Source organism: Lepidochelys olivacea (assembly GCF_965140295.1).
Source record: "Lepidochelys olivacea isolate rLepOli2 genome assembly, chromosome: 16".
Lineage (NCBI taxonomy): Eukaryota > Metazoa > Chordata > Testudines > Cheloniidae > Lepidochelys > Lepidochelys olivacea.
The window spans coordinates 12,050,565-12,068,075 of NC_140426.1; the positions used below are offsets into that span (position 1 = coordinate 12,050,565).

General features: G+C 49.3%; 1 protein-coding gene across 1 annotated transcript in view; it reads right to left on the bottom strand.

The window, feature by feature from the left end:
• Window positions 1-17,511, bottom strand: part of ASTN2 (astrotactin 2) — a gene marked incomplete at its 5' end in the record, with an annotated part of 616,673 nt that overhangs the window by 427,708 nt on the left and 171,454 nt on the right. The window contains one exon of the mRNA XM_084650529.1: window positions 4,366-4,515. Within this exon, the coding sequence (XP_084506655.1) occupies window positions 4,366-4,515 (150 nt within the window). The remainder of the gene's footprint in view (window positions 1-4,365; window positions 4,516-17,511) is intronic.

Here is a 17,511-nt window from a genome sequence, read left to right on the forward strand (position 1 = left end):
ATGGCAATTTTTATAGGAGTAGGGCTTTGATTCCGCATGGGTCAGGTCTCTCTCCGTAGAGGATTGTGAAGGTTTCCTGGTGGGAGTGTGAGGAGATGTTACTACGGGAGGTAGCATGAGTGGGTCCTGAACTGGAAAAGCAAAGAGGAAGGGTTCAGTTTGAAAACCCCTGCCAAGGCCAAGATCACAAGCACGTCCCACTCTCCAGTGTCCATCGTGCCCCAGCACGAGCATTCAGAAGGCACATGTCTGGGAAAGAGGGGTGGATGAGGGAACCGAACAGTCCAGCAGAGGATTATTTGTTCCCTTTGAGGGGAGCGCGAATGGAAGAGTCTGGGAGATCTCAAGCCAATGCGAGCATTCAGAAGGCACATGTCTGGGAAAGAGGGGTGGATGAGGGAACCGAACAGTCCAGCAGAGGATTATTTGTTCCCTTTGAGGGGAGCGCGAATGGAAGAGTCTGGGAGATCTCAAGCCAATGCCTGCTGGGCATTTCTCCCATGTTGCTCTAGCAGCCCCAACAGCCGTCAAGTCGCAAGAACGGCCAACTACCAGACCATCTGCGTGGGAGGTTACTAGTTAGGGAGGGCTGCCGGGGTTTTCACTAGGAGTAACGTGGGGAGATTAAGAAAAGGAAGCATTCGGCTGAATACAAGGAACATTTTCCTAAAGGCAAACAGTGTTAGGTTGCTGACATCTCTTCACGAGTCCCAGGTGGTCAGATGGTCATAGGGCAGTGGAGAGCCATTAGAAAGTGGCAGTTTATCCAGGAGATCTGGATTCAGGGACCTCGCTCCTGGGCTAATGGGTGCTGGGAAAGTTTCTCCATCCTAGGGTTCTGAGCAACACTTTAGGTTGGTTGAGGAACACCTCTGGCCACCCAAAGACCAGCACTGGTGGAGAGCATTGCTAGCTTTGCTCAGCTGCTGGGGTGACTAGAAAATGTCTCCCAACCACGGGCTTTAAAGGAGAGAAAAGGTAATGTTTGGTGGAGGGGAGGAATCTCACAGGGCAGCCTGTCTGACCCCAAAGTCATCCACCTTCACCTTTCTCTGAAATACAGAGATGCATATTTGAGTAACCACAGCAGACTAAACCAAATAATCTAAACCAGTTAAAGAGTCAGAATATTTTCTTCACACTAAGTGAATAATTTATGGCCAGAGCTATAATAATAATAACAATAATAATAATAAAAAAAGCCCTCTCCAGTCATCTACCACAGGAAAATGTACCCAGAATAAAAGATCACATTTCAGGCTCATAAATAAATGAAAAACAAAACCCACAGTAAACAGAGAGGAAAGCGTTTTTCCCCAGGCTTCCCAACATTGCTGCAGAAACAGCCATGCAGCCGACCCACACTGCTCTAGGCACCCACATGAAAAGCATACCATAGCCACTTAAATCGAAGGAAGGTTCTCTGCGTCAAAGTCATAAAATGACCCCCCCTCTCCCTGCCATCCACCAGCATGGTTCAAACCCTGGAACTTCAGAACCAAGCCACACATTTCAACTATGTGAGTTAACAGACGAAGTCCTTTAGCTGGCAGCACGGGCAGGCTATTATCCTCTGTGCAAACTAGCCACTGGAGGGGGACATAAATACTTTGAGAGTGTTACACTAAGCAGCACAAGCTGAGTTAGGCAGTATGGGAGCTGGAGAGCCACAGGGATTTTTCCATGTCCAGCAGCGTAAGTAAAGAACCCCCTTTACATTCATTACAGCCCAGCCGGTCTCTCCTCCTCTGTAGCGGAATTACAGAGCGGCGGGCACGGTGTGGCAGGAGTGCTGTACTGTGCAGGGTTGATGTATGGCTGGGCAGGAAGCAGAGACACTAGAGAGGTGTGGGAGGGAAGGCTAGAGGAGGAAGTTCGGAGCACTGAGGTCTTAATGGCCAGTAGGAAAGACAGGCCCAGGATCTCTTCGCTGCAGAGTCACCTTCTCCAGAAAGGCTGAAGGCCCCCATGGCGAGGCAAGTGGGTTAATGAAGCGCAAGGACACCATGTGTTCTCTGCATGGTGCCAGAATGCCAGCTGCAAATGAGACCATGCTGCCCATTGCACCCTGCAGAGCCTGAAGGGGAAGCCAGACAGCAAACAACATCCCTGACAGTTCCAGAGTCGCAGCAGGTCTGGCCCGCCGGGACCGGTGCAGAGAATGGCCTGAGGCGAACGGAGTCAGCCCCCACTGGAGTTCTCACCAGGAAAAGTTCTCACTAGACAGACAGCACAATGGTTTTTATTGCTGCACTAACAGAACCTCTCCTTGATAAGCTGAAGGACGGATTGGCACCGACTCACCACGTTCCTACTGCACACCCAGACCCCCTCCTCACTGCAGAGCAGGGTCTGACCCCGGAAGGGGGCCAGCTGTACCTCACACCCTGCTAGCCCACCGACGGCCCCTGCAGGGCAAACTTTCCCACAGACTGACCCCACCCTTCTAGCAGGAAAGAGGTGCCTCGCTCCCAGAAGCTCTGATCTCCTCTGCTCCCAGAACCCACTGGGACACAGAGTGAGCGTGTTACTTCTCCAAGGGTATGTCTATACTGCAATCATGGGGCTGACACAGCCAACCAAACTCTAACTAGCACGGGTACTGAAGTAGGGAAGCCAGGGCAGCACGTGTTTCAGCATGGCCTGTACAAGCCAACCTAGAACTCTGGGTAATTACTTGGGGGGCAGCCTGCTCTGAAGAGCGTATTGCTCCAATACCCAAAGTAGCTAGATTACAGCTAGCTCAGGTACGTCTGCACAAGCTGCAATCACATGCGGTAATTGCAGTACCGGTAGGAGCCAGGAATCCTTTGAAGCACCATGTGAATTGGAGCGGGTTTCTGGGATCTGGAGCCATGAGGTTAAGAACAGAGTGGGCTGAAAACTTTGGACAACTTGTTGGGGTTTTTTTTGGTAGGAAAATGCTGATCCATCTAAACCAAAATTTTTCTGCAGGCCAGGGTCCATTTTGAAGGATTTCTTACATGAAAAAAACCTGAACTTTCAAAACTGTCCTAATGTTTGTTTTTATATTTTCTAAATGAAAACTGACAGTTTTCTGGTTCAAAATGATGTTTGGTTTGGAAATTGTAGCAAATTATATATATTTAAAAACAAAAACATTTAAATGGTTGAAGTTGAAACAAAGTGTTTCAAACTTATTGAAACAAAACATTTCAGTGGACCAGAGCCAAAGTTTTATTCGGATTTTTGGTTTGCAAAAATTTGAGATTTTGACATTTCATTCCAAGTTAGTAAACAGCCAGAAGTTAATGCACGAAGGGCCATGTGACTTCTCTGGGCATTAATGTTCTGCCACTGGGTTATTAGCAGCTGGGCACCAACGTATGTGTGGTAATGTACAAGTCTCACACTGCAGAGTAACCAGGAACCTACATCAGTGCTACACAATACCCACAATGAAGAGCAACATCTCCCCCTGCTGTTGAGTATAACCCTACCCCTTACTGACAAGTTCTAAGAGTAGGATCACAACCAGTCAAAATCTAGAACATTTTGTGCAGGGGTGTGGGGGGCATGACAAACAGTGCCACAAACCAAACCATACTGTCAGGCCATGTTGTATTATGCTTTGAAATCCATATAAACATGCTACATTGTACATGATAATTCTCACACCATTATTCTAAAATAAAACAATCAAAAACTTTCCCCCAGTCTGTCTGAAGCCATCTCCCCAGCTAATCTAGTCCAGTGAAGCTATGTGGCATGTCCCTATTTTTCCCCCTTTATTTCTCTAGGTCAAAGATTGGCAATTGTGCAACACAGAGGAAATCCGAAGATGTGAATTTTGGGTGATCAGAAATCCATTTTGCCCCCAAACAGCAAAAAGATTTGCACAAAATCTGAATTTCATTTACCTACAACTCCTGTTCCTCCACCCAGCTAGGTCCATGGGGATCATAACTTTAAGGACTAACATTATAGGCCTAATCCTGAGAGGGGCTAGGTGCCCTCAGCTTCTGCCAACTTCAAGAGTTGAAAGTGCTCCTTGAGTTGGAAGTGACATTCAGCATCAATCAGGATCAGGCCCAGAATGAATCAGATTTGGGACATGGGCCAACCCCATTCACAAGCACCACCACCCCAACTGCCTGTTACAATCAGATGCACATCCTCTCAGGGCACTGCATCTCCTCCATCAAGCTATGGAGGGACTTTGTGACACCTCTAAGTTTACGTGGTCAAGTGAGCAGAAAGCCTCAGCAGAGCCCTGTGCAGCAAGTCCCGGCTTGCCACAGGCTCGCGCATTGGCCTCTGGGAAGCAACAGCCTCCGTACTCATGACCAGTTCAATGGTACAGGAGAAGGAAGTGTGACATCACTCCGAAGGGGGGTTTCCTACCTCGGGGTCTGCTCCTGCGTTTCCGCTTCCCCATCGACGTGCTGCGCAGGGCCGGCTGGAGCTGGCCGATCTCAATGGGCGTGTTGGTGCGGAAACTCTCCTTGAACTTCTGCATCAGGGACTCCACCGTCTCCTGCGTCGCCTCAGCGGCTACAATGTGGGCAAGGGGGTGAAGGTTAAAAGACGTGTGGACATCGAGAGCTGAGGCGCTTCCTAAACCTTGCTGGCCACTGGGGCACCCGCCCACCCAGAGCCGTGCAGGGCTGAGGCAGTGGGCAGCACTGGCCATTTGGAAAGAAAGGCTCAGATCTGTCAAGTCACCTCACGCCAGACAGGCGAGCAGGGCTTCCCAATGCAGACAAGGGGCATGAGACTGAAACCCTTTCAGTCATTTCAGGCCATTCATTGCACTTCTCAGGCACACACCTGCATTGGGAGCATCCTGCAGCCATATTCCCCAGCAGGGCTGCAAGACACTTCCAATGTGCCTGACTCCAGAGAGTGTGCCTGCTGCAAAGGAACAGCTCATGCCCGTCGGGGCTCAACCAATTCTGCAGGAGGGATGTCATCATGGCCCCACCTTCTACCCACCTATTTTGGGAGCGCCGTTAAGTTCCTGGAGGATAGGTCCATCAATGGCTATTAGCCAGGATGGGCAGGGATGGTGTCCCTAACCTCTGCCAGGGGATCAGCAACAGGCGATGGATCACTTGATGCTTACATGTTCTGTTCATTCCCTCTTAAGCACCTGGCATTGACCACGGTCAGAAGACAGGATACTGGGATAAAGGGACCTTTGGTCTGACCGAGTGTGGCCATTCTTAAGTTTAGTACCAACCTTGTGGAGTCCTGGCATTCCCTTGAGCACAAGGACCAGATTGTACCTATCCCATGACCAGAGGAGCAAGGGGCAGGGAAAGTGTCTTTGTGCTACCCTCCCCATTTGCCCTCACCTAGTGCTGAGCACAATCCTGCCTTATGTTTGTAGGTGTCCTTACACACTTCTATACCATGAACTCTTCTAACACTGGCCACTGATACTACAGCCATAGGAAACCCTGAGTGAGACTGCACTTTCCCGGGCTCAGCCTAGGGAATTTCCAGCTAAACCGAAGATGTGCAAGCTTTTCCAAGAGAACCAGGGCCTAGTTACACATAAAGCCGGGGCTGATTTATGGGTTTGCAAAGCGATGAGAGGTTCACAGCTTCAAGCCAGGTGGAACACAGGGATTTTGCCCATGTTTCACATTGAGGTTCTAGGTTCATTTGAACTGAGGCCTACGAGGTACCAGCACATTCAGATCCCAGCTAGGCATGCTTGTGCAGCAAACCCAAACCCAAAGCTAAGTTCTGTACAGTTTCTACTGGCTCACCAGGAGTAACAATGGCTTCCCAAGCCTAACAGCTGCAGCTACCAGCACCTAACCCCAGCAGAAAATCCCCTCCTTCCAAATTCCATCGGGGAGCAACAGCGGCTGAGCGTAGAAAATGGGGCTCTGCCATGGCACACGCCGAGGGAACATTTCTCCGTATTTAAAGGACCTTTGCCTTTAAACCCACACCGAAGAAGCTGCAATGAAAAGAAATTAGAATTGCTCCATCTAATGCACCAGCAAGCCAGGCCTGCAGAGAAGCGGGCAAGTACGGGAAATAATGCAACCACAAGCATGCTGAATTCCAGTACCAAGCCAGCCTTATGCAGGCCTCTTCAAAGGCTACAGTCACCCAGGTTTGGGCAAGTTGTTTGTTCCCTGATATTTCCTCAAATATAATACTGGCCTCTGCTCCTGCATCCATTTTGAATTTCACATCATCGTCTTGTTATCAGTTCCACAAGCCATCCAAACCCTGGGGTTCTGGCCTGCTTTGGAGTTGGCACAGGTCACCAGCCCTAGGAATAAACTGCCCATAGACCACTCCCATGCAGGACATTTTCCTTGCCCTCTTGTAGACACTTGGGGGGCTCCTTTGCATTAAAGGCTTCACCACCACCCTTGCCATCTGCTGGGCAACTCACTGGGCCATGCACACATCCATAGGGTTGGCTCACCTCACCCAAGCCCCGATTGGCTCACTTTTCAGGCTTTGTTTCGGTCATTCCTAGCGTTGCGTTCTTCCATTCGCTAAGACACGCAATACAGTCTCTATCGTAGTGCCCCTTCTCATGGTCTGGATTTGGACGCTCACTGCCTCTCCCGCGTGGCAAATGGCTGGGCTAATGCCAGGCAGAGGCCCTTCTCCTAGAACAGCTCTGCCAATCAAACGTCATATCCTGACCCGCAGCACCCCGACTCCCTCTTTCACGCCGCCCCCCCCAGCTCTGCCGATCTTTGCCTTTCTGCATCCACGGCCAGCATTGTGTCCATGCTCCTCTCCTAAGCAGAGGCTCCCAGTCGTGCTGCGTTCTGCTGAAGGATGCAGTGGTTTGCCACTGAGGACAAATGTCAGCTGGGGAAGTGGACTGGCAAAACTCATTCGAGCTAGTGCTTTCGAGTTTATACTGCCCGGCCAGGATTAAAAGGCTAATGCATTAACCCGCTGCTCTTTCCCGGCGCGGAGATGCATCAGATATGTATTTTAATTGGAAATACTCTGGCACCTGGGGAGCTTGGGCTCTGTAACAGCCATGGGCCGTGGACTCCAATTCGCTTGCCAGCATGGGGCAGAGTCCATTTTAGCAGGGAACAGGAGGGCCCGTGACAGATCCCATGACAGATCCGTTGAGCCATGCGTGTCTGCACAGGCAACCACAATGTGTTCAAGGAGCAGAGGGCAATTCCCCAGGAAGCAAGAGCTTGTGAGCGGAGGATGTGGGCAGGAGGAAGTGGAGGAAGAGGGAAAGAAGACAGGAAAAAGGGAGGGTCTGGGAGTGAGTGATTGGGAAGGAGATATAGCATCTGGGCACTTTCATTCCAGTCCAGTGTGGCGACAGGTCCCTCTCTCCTGGGCTCGGATGTAACCAGGGGCTGCTCTGCCCTTCCTTTGCTGGCAGTATAATTTCACACTCAGTGGGGTGACAATGCTGTTCCTAATACCATTAGCTGCTGGACATGTTGATGATTCCCTGTTCCTTTGAAGGGGTTTCACCAGAGCCAGAGATAATGCACCTGAATCTTCCGAATACCAACTTCTAAAGAGCTCCCATTCCGGAGCAGGCTTATCAGTGCAGACAGCCACGGCTCCGGGATGGGATGAGACCCGGCAGGCAGGAGCTGCTGTCTCCAAGGGAGGTGGGATTGCCCATCAGCAAGCAGCCCCAGCATTAGAGCTCTGAGACATCAGTCTGGATAGAAAGGATGTGTCTGTTACAGGCCAGTGCTGGGCTGTTAATACAAGCAAGCGGCCACACCAGCACACAAGCCCTTCCCTTGCTTTGACTCCCAAGAACCCTGATGAGGAGCCCCAAGCCAGGCCTGTAGTAACAGGACAACACAGACACGGTGACCCTCCCTCCCCACCAATGTTATCCTATCACAGGGAAACCTGCTTTCATGCCCTCCCTCCCCCAAAGGCAGCGCTCCATCTATGTGGGCCTTCCACCAAGGTTTCCAGCACAGGTCTGTTTAAGCTGTGCTGAAAGGCTCTCTCCTTTGCAAGACCCCCCCATTTGCTCCAGCCGGTGAGGTACCGCAGTGGAAGATGCCCGACATCAGCAAACCCTCGAAGCACCTCCCCTGCGTTCCAGGGGGTGCCCTCACCAGCTGCATGCTCAGTCCTGTCCATCTGAGCAGAGATCTGTATGCACATGGGCTAGCTGCACCATAACTGGACAGCCTCACATCCCTCTCCAGGGCTCTGGAGGCCTTTTCCAACTCCTGTCTGGAAGCTGCAGGACTCTTGCAAGCAGCAGCAGACGAGCTGTGAAGGGTTACCCACACACACACTCACTCAAAGGCAGCGTCCCACTAGCCTGGGAGGAAAGCTCTCAAGTCCTGGATGCACAACAGGCATTGCACCACGGTGCTGCATCAAATACAATTTAAAAGGAGACGGCATCAAGGAGCAACGATGCAATAGGTCAGAGTGGAGATGGCTTCGGGCTCCCCTTTCAAGGGAGCCCTAAGAGGCACTGCTCTGCTGAGGTGTTTGTGAGAGTGTGGGGGAAGGGAGAAGGGACTGTGCCCATTTCCAGGGGCATGGGCCAGGGAGAGGCATTGCAGGTGGGTAACACCCGGTGGGAATACACAGGCCACAGCAAAGTGAAGGGGCAGGATATTATCCTGCTTTCCCAAGTGACTCAGTTCCTTGCTCTGAGTTCTCACCTCCTCTTGCAGCTGCCTGGGGACAGAGACTGTTGCAGCAAGGCCTTCCTGTGAACAGAGGGCAATTTCTTAAAACCTTGGGGCTGTGTAATATGTAACATGTGCGAGTAGCACAGCGATTTTAGGAACTGCGTGGAGAAAGCTTAGTTCCTGGAAGGAGGCCGGGCAAGAGATTAGAGGAGATTTAGATTAGACATGAGAGGGAATCTTCAACTAGCTAAGTATGGTAGAGGTCATGGGCCTTCCATGTCCTTTGTTCAGCTGACAGGCATGATCAGTGAGGCCATGATTGTGCCTCATCTAGGCACTGTACAGGCGCATCAGTCCAGAGGCATCTGTTTGAATGTCTGTCATTGGAGCGGCTGCCGAGCGCAGGGAGGTGTTATCCTCACAGAAGGAAAATCCCAGCTGTCGGCTATTTGCAAAGTGACCCTCCCCCCGCCCCCTCCCCATTCACTCATTTGTCTGGGTCTGGGGGGTTGGAGGGGGAAGAATCCCAGTGCTCAAAGATCCTCTCCACTCTGGTATCTTGCACATTTCAAGTAGCAGGCAGGCAGCCAGGCTCTCCCCCCCAACACACCCCGAGGCACTGCAAGGCAAAGCAATTGCTTGTGTGGGCTCAACAGATGGAGTTTGATCTAAGTAGTGTGGCAGACCAAAAAACAACAACAAAAACCACCCTCTAATTGAGAAGTGAGGGATTGTTGCACTTAATCTGAATAAATCAACCAGGCTCCTTCGCTCGCTGCCAGCAGAGATGAAGGGAGGGCAGATGAGGCTAGCGAGGCCAAGTGGCACGGCAGAGTGGACCAGTGCCAGGATACATGCCCCCGCCCTTTTCCAGGGACACTCACACAGGAGTTTGGGCTCACCCACAACCCCCCTCACAAACTTCACACAGGCTAGTATGTGTGATGGCCACTATCCTGCCTATCACACCTGGGACTCAACTGGGGACCCCCAGAGCAAAAAGCATGAGTCTCCACAGCTTGAGCTAAAGACTCCAGCGAGCTCTGTAACTCTCATGTACCAGGCCCCAGGGGTACACGCCATGCTGACCAGAGGACAACTATTCAGTCAGACGCCATGCACATCACACACACAAGCTAGGAACAGGGCTGTCAATGAGGCAACATCGGTGCAGACATAAAAAGGAGTTAGAGTTATAACAGGGGCCGTGCAAGCGTCATCTCCTCTGAACTTAAGAATAAAGGCCTGCTGCAGCACCTCTGTGTTCAGTCCTTGGATCCCATGCAGCTCTGTCTGGGCATTTCAATTCTGACCTGCGTGACCTCCGTTATTCTTGTCCTGCCCATCTCGACAAGACCAGCCCAGTGACGCATCACTCACTATAGTCACAGGCCTCTCCTGACAATTCTCAGTGTTGGCCACATTAGTTTTAGAATTAAAACCACTGCTCACTAAGTCTGCCAGTTCAAGCCCCCCACACCCTCCTCCTGAATTCTTCCATCAGCTCCATTCCATTTCTGGTTTCTGAGGTGAATGGGACCATCCTAGAGACATTATGTAGCATGTACCCCCCCCATGCTCGCTACCCCGATGGTTCACAGGCCTAGCCAAGATGTCGAGCTTGTATCCATCTATAACTCCTGGCAATTTAGACACAACCAAAGGCATCAATGGGAATTACAGACATTTATGACAATCTAGTCCACCTCACTAAAGAATTATGCTGTATTATACCTCTATGCTGTAAACCCAACTCCCAGACAGGTCAAGTCAAGGCCCTACTGTTGAGTCCAGCCTTTCTACACCATCATCTCATCTCCTTTGTTGGCTGCTTCCAGTCTTTAGGGCTGACCTTCCTAAAGGAGGTTAGCAGTTCCTTCTATATACCCATCTCCTCTTCATTCTCCCTCAAGGCTATATTGCAAATGATTTACCCTCCTTCGGGTTACCCCACTCCCACACAGGCCTCACGGGGAACAGTCCACCGCCGTACCCTTTTCTCCAGAGAATGCATTCTACGTTTCCCTCCGCTGGCAGAAGGCTCAGCGAGAAGAAAGGTTATTTGGTGAGGGGGAAAAACAAAAAACAAAAGAAAAATGCTGAAAAAAACGCCCCTGACAGAATGAAACAGCTGGGCCTTGGACAAAAATGCCATGTGACTGAGACAAGAAAGGGGCCAAATTCATCCCCAGTGGAAACTCCAGAGCAGCCAGTAGAGTTCCACCAGGATTTCATTTGACTCAACATGTTTAACAAATTACAACCCATGCACAGGATTAATTTACAACCTTGCAGCCAGCAGAGCACGATAGTTGCACTCCGGGGTGGGGGTGGGGCGATTCCACTTCCCCACGTTACCGGAGCCAAAGGAAAATAGCGGGTTTGCACCGTTCCTGGCTATGCTGCAGCCACCTCCGAATACGGCTGAGTCCATTAACTTGATGGCAGGGACATCGCACACCTGTCACTTATTAATGAAAACATAAATAATCCTTCCAGACTAACGGGAATTCTTTCCGCTAAATCCAGGCCTTCTGCAGATCCTGAGGGTAGAACAAAGAGAAGGGTGCTTTCAAACACACCCCCAGGCTCACACTGAGATGATGCACGCGCACACACCCCTGCCTCTCCAATACACAGATCCAGGGACATGGTCAAAGGCCCAGAACAAGGTTCAAACACCTTCAAAATCCCTTGGACGTGCAGCCGCCATTGGCTGGCTGGCAGGACAGCGGCCGTGAGGCAGGATTTGGAAGGAGCAATATTCCAGGCGCCTTTGCACTCTCTTTGCCTGGATTCTGCTATTGAATCCTCAACAGTGCCGCGATGCCTTACAGTCTTTTGGGGACACAGGGATGTCTCACGCAGTGCATTGTGGGGAACTGTCCTCAGTCATCCACTGAGGGTGCCCAGTGGGGGGGCTCTTTCACTGGCTAGTACGTGCCCCCCCACCCCCCATGGCTGAGCATGGCCCAGCAGTATCTTCAGCTGGCACCCCATTGACAGCTACTCAGAGCCTGGGGTGGTTTGCCCCCTTTCTATGACTCAGCTCTCTGGCCAGGTCACTTATAGTCCCACCCTTGCCAGGGTAAGAGTCAATAAAGGGAGAGTCTAATGACCTTCTCCCTAGACGTGAGCCCCACCTTATCCCCGATAGTCCTTGTCCCCTTGCATCAGGGGGTTTTTACATCCCCTCTCTTGGGGTTATTAGGGAAACCCAGGCCCTCCCTCTATTCTGGGTTCCAGCCCACAGACTCTGTATTAAGCATCCATGGTCTGTGACTGCCATTTCCCTGGGCCACTCCCTACCTTCATCTGCCTCCAGGCCCCCCTTTCACGGAGCGACACCTTCCAGAGCTTTCTGCCTCGAGATTCTGGCTCCTTCTGCCACTCCCTCCCAGTCTGTGGCTGATGCAGGGTCCCCTCTGGCTCCCTGCAGGCTAGGGCTCCTGCCACTGTCTCCCAAAGTGCCTTTCCCGGGTACCTCTCCTGCTCTGCTGTTCCCTGGGAGCATGTCTCCTTAGGAGCCTCCTCTCTCTGGGAGCACCTTCCCCGAACTGGGTTCTGGTGCAGGTGTTCATTAGCCAATTGGCTGCCACCCAGCCAGGTAGGCAGTTGATTATTTCCAGGTGAGCTGAGATGGGCTCATCCTCCTTAAAGAAGATCCTCAACATACAGGCTGGGCTCCAACTCCCCTATCCCATGACATCCCCCCCTACACTGAACTCCCAAGCAGAGTTAAGTGCATCTCAGGCACTCTGTAAAGTCATTGCATTGGGCCCCCTGGATGCAATGCCCCTGAGTCAATATGAAACTGCCCCAGGACTGCCCCTGAGCTGTTGAGCCACAGACACATGGGGTGGGGGAGGAGGGGGCAGGGATTCAGAAAGTATGTCGGGGGGGGGGAAGGGTGATGTCTGGAGAGGGAGATCAGAGACATTTTAGACGGAAGATTCCTGTTGAACAGGAGTGAGGGAATCCGTGATGTGCCCTAGACAAAAGGGGAGGAAGTCCCAGTTACCTTAGGGTTGGCAGCGTTCAAACAGCAGAGCTCCTTGTTTCTAACAACTAAGGCCTGTACAGTACACAGAGCAGCGGCCCAGGGGGCAGATCCAGCCTCTGGAGACGCTATTTGGCAGCCTGTCAGAGCCAGGCCAATCCTGGGCCATGGACAGGCCGGCACTCTCCTGCATTCTTACAGTGCACAACTGCTGCATGGCACCAACCACTCTGGGTCTGGCATGAAAGGGAGCAGCCTGAGTTTCAACAAATGAATGAATGGAAGCCACTGGGTAGACACTAAGGACATCCACTGACTTCCTCCGGCCTTGCTTGAAAGGTAATTTTAACTAACAAACTGGGAAATAGGACAGGACTCCTGAGTTCTATGCCTCACTTTTCCACTGATCTGCTACGTCAGCTGGACAAGACGATTTCTCTGTGCCTCAATTTTCAGTGTGTAAAACAGAGCTGTGAATCTTAATAGCTCAAGAGCTGCCAACTCTCGTGGTTTTCTCATGCATTTTGTGATATTTGATGTTTTTCTTAAGGCTGCAGGTCCTGGCATAGTGGGAATCTGTTTTGTTTTTAAAGTAAGATTTTAGCTTCATGGTTGCAGAAAATAGCTTTAAAATGACCCAAGTGAAGTTCCTAGGCTCAGAAACTAGAAGACAAAGGAAAAGACCCAAAATATGTTTTGGGTTTTTTTTTAAACAAAGCTCATGAGTTGCAGGCTAAACCTGTGATTTCTGAGTGCTTGGAGTTAGTGGTGCTGCTTGTAACACTCCAAAAGCCTTGGAGAGAAGGTGCTATAGCATGGCACAGTATCATTAGTAAAGCTGGTCAAAAAATGTCAACTAAGCAGTTTTCGGAAAGTGCTTTGACATAATCAAAATGTTTCCTGGGAATATGCTGAATTCAACTACATTTTTGATAAAAAAAAAAGTTTGGAAACATTTGAAATCAAAATGGAGTATTTTGTTTTCACTTTCTTGTTTGTTTCTGACTCATATTTATATTTATTTATGCTATTTAATCATTAATGTAATTCACTTGCATGCATTACGTTTACAATCACATATGTACAAGTATATTTAATATCTCTCTCTATATATACACACTGTGTTTAAGGTATATTATATTGTGACATTATTAAAATGTTTCATATTGCTGTCAAGCCAAGAGGGGTTGGGGAGGGGGGAGAAGCGGCTCGGATACACTTAATGAAGCCACACCAGATGCATAAGTATAGTTGGTTTTATTGCTAAAATACAATAAGCTTTTCAGCCTTTACGCGTTACTAAATACGTGCTATTCAGCAACCAACCAACCAAGCAAGCATCAATGCTTACGCCCCTTCCTGCTACGGACAGTCCCGGACCCTCCAGCCCTATCCTTGAGGGCTCGTAGCAGACGCTGCTGCAGCATGAGGAATTTCTGGACACCCACAAGGCCAGGGTCCGCAGGTAAGACTGTTTGTCTAAAGCAATTTGCATAGCCGTTTTTTATTATTATTTTTTTAAGGGGGGGAGGTGTATATCCACAAGCAGGCTCTGGCAGGAAACACGACTGTTTTCTATTTTCACACTTAACCTTTTTAGGCCCTCCTTATTTCTTGTCTTGTTTATTTAGTTGAGTGGCTGCAAGCCAGCCCGGCCGGTTAAAGCCAGTTCGCTACTAGCTCCCCCCAAACCATTCTGTAACAACAGGCCAAGGTAACTTGCGGTCAGCCCCAACAATTGCAAAGGTCATTCTGAAATTTCCAAAACAAAATATTTCAGAATTTCAATTACATGACATATTTCAAGAATTGGACTTTTTGTCCCTGTCAAACTGTCAGGAGTGGCTCACAAGAGAGAGTACCAACCTCGGGACAGACTGTGAAGAAGCAGGGCACAAACCCCAAACAGTTGTGAGTTCTAGGCTTAGATTTCACCAACCAAGTATCAAGTGTGAGTTCCTCAAGCATTGTAACAGCCTTAACATGGAGTGACAGACAGTCTCCTTGGGCACTCCAGTCTATCTTGGCACGCAGGTAAGCTGTCTTTGTGATGGATGGTCCCTTACACCAAAAATAGCAATAATATTCAGGTTACTCCCAGACCCAAAGGACCAGTCATCAGGGGAGAGGGATAGCTCAGTGGTTTGAGCATTGGCCTGCTAAACCCACTGAGCTATCCCCTAATCCTTGAGGGGACCATTTAGGGATTGGGGACAAAAATTGGAGATTAGTCCTGCTTTGAGCAGGGGGTGGGACTACATGACTGCCTGAAGTCTCTTCCAACCCTCATATTCTATGATTTATCCCAGGTCAATTGTACCTTAGATCCTATATCAACACTTGCAACAAAGCTCTGTGCCCTTTAGCTGGGGATCCCTTGCTTATGCTTAGCAATTTTTGCTCCTCTGAGGCCATGTAGTGTTCTTGTCAGGGCTTTTAATCCCTTCCCCAACAGTTCAAGCTGTTGGGACAAGCCCACCTGCACATCTCCTCTCCAGGGATGTGGGGGGAGCAATCAACAAAGTCTTTTGTCCCCCGATGTTCCACAATGGTTTGCCTGATGTCTATGGGCCTTCCTTTGTTGGGCAGGAGATTACCACAGGAGATGTTAACTAGTATTTCACACTTGGTAATGCTTCTCCCTTGACTATGTGGGTTTACAGTTTCAGAGCAAATACTTAAATAAATATACACATTTTTATAATTCTAAATATCTGTTTTAACAATTCTAACAAACAGGGGTGCCAGACTGGTTTCCAGCTATGCATTTGTCAGTGTTCAGTGAGGTTCATAGTTTAAGGCCAGAAGGGACTGGCATGATCATCAAGTCTGACCTCCTGCACATTGCAGGCCACAGAACCTCACCCACCCACTCCTGTAGCAGACCCCTAACCTCTGGCTGAGTTACTGAAATCTTCAAATTGTGATTTAAAGACTACAATTTACAGAGAATCCATCATTTACACTAGTTTAAACCTGCAAGTGGCCCCTGCAGAGGAAGGTGAAAAACCCTCATCTGACCCAGGGGAAAATTTCTTCCGAACCCCAAATCTGCCGATCAGTTAGACCCTGACCATGTGGGCAAGATTCACCAGCCAGACACCTGGCAAAGAATTTTCTGTAGTAACTCAGAGCCCTCCCCATCTAGTGTCTTCCCACCGGCTACTGTATATATTTGCTGCTAGCAGCCACCGATCAGCTACATGCTATTGTAGGCAGTTTCATCCTACCATCCCCATCCATAAACTTATCAAGCTCAGTCTTGAAGCCAGTTGTTTTGGTTTTTTTACCCCATTGCTCCCCTTGGAAGGCTGTTCCAGAACTTCTCTCCTCTAATGGCTAGAAACCTTCATCTAATTTCAAGCCTAAACTTGGCGTAGAGGCCTTGGCATGAGCTGGCACCTGGTCTGCCAGTTTCACAGTTCTGATTTGGGACAAAAACAACATTTTAAATGTTGGAATTTCCCACAGGGTAGAAATTTCTATTTTTGACTAATTATTAGTTATTAATTAGAGGTTGTTTTCTGAAATATCAACCATGTTTGGTATTGGTCCTGAAAGGCTGAATGTGGACTGATTTGCGCAAGCACCCTGCCAAGCAAAGAGCAAGAACTAGAGATCTTACAAACATCCACTAATTAATATGCATAACACTCGGTGCATTCAAGGAAATACATTATCCCCATTTTTTAGAAGGGGAAAATGAAGCACAGATGGGTACCGTCACACAGTAAGCTAGTGGCAGAAAAAACAACAGAATCCAGGAGCCCCAACCCCCAGTCTCCTTTCTCCAACCACTGGACATCTTTATGTGGCTCCTGTCTTCAGCAAGAAAGTACCAAAATCTCAGCAACGTTCTGGTAACAGTCTCTCACAATTCGCCAGTGCCATTTTCAATTGCTTTCTTGCACACATGGATGGGCAGATTCCAAAGCACGCAATGATGCTGCTGAATGCACAATGCTGCAAAGCAATCATCAAATAAAAAATAATAATAATAAAAAAAAACAAGCAAAACTGACTACGTATTGTAGCAACACATGTGAGAATGATAGCCTTGAGAAGTAGGTATGGTCTCCAGTCACTTCTTAGATCAGCCAATCCTTTGAGATTATAAACAAGGCATGATCGTGGTCTGTATTCCTCTCTCTTCTCCTACACCCAGCACCCCAGCCTGTCTACCTGACTCACATAAAATAACAAAGAGAGAGAGCAAATCCATCCAGCTTGGAGAAATTCTTCAATGCAAATTATATTTTCATTGCCCTCCAGTTCTATTACAACAGCTCCATGGCTCCAATATCTCTTTTAAAAACCTTTTATTGCATTTGGAACTCTTCTTTTTATATTTACCCCCCCTCTCCCTCCCCCCACACACACTTTGTTTGGCGTTATAATAGAAAATGGATGCATCTCATTAAAACATATCTATCTACCTTATTTTCATGGTCAATGTCTTTGTTTGTCTGGGGGGGGCGGGAGGGAGAGACCCTTCGTTCAAGATGCTGTCTCCTTTGTGGGAAGCTGAACAAATATATTTTCCTCCTTCATAAATTCATAAGACAGTTGCTTCTCGAGCCCGGTCTCCACCACCCTCATTGTTCTGGGCTAGGTGCCAGCATAGCCCTTATCTAGTACCGGGCAGGAGAAAGGAAAATCTTGATACAATCGCGCTTTTTCAGTAGTTTAACAAATCTGAAAAAGTCTCAGTTGCTTTTTAATACAGCTTGGAGCGGGCGATGACTTTGCAAAAAGGGAGATGCTCAGAGAGACTGATATCCAACCCCTCCGGTCCGCTCCTGGGCCGGCAGCCTGAGCTGGAACATTTCCACGCACACCCCCGAATCAGGGAAGGGAGTAACGCAGAGAGGAACTCCGCGGCAGTCGGGGAGAAAGCCAACGGATCAGACGGGC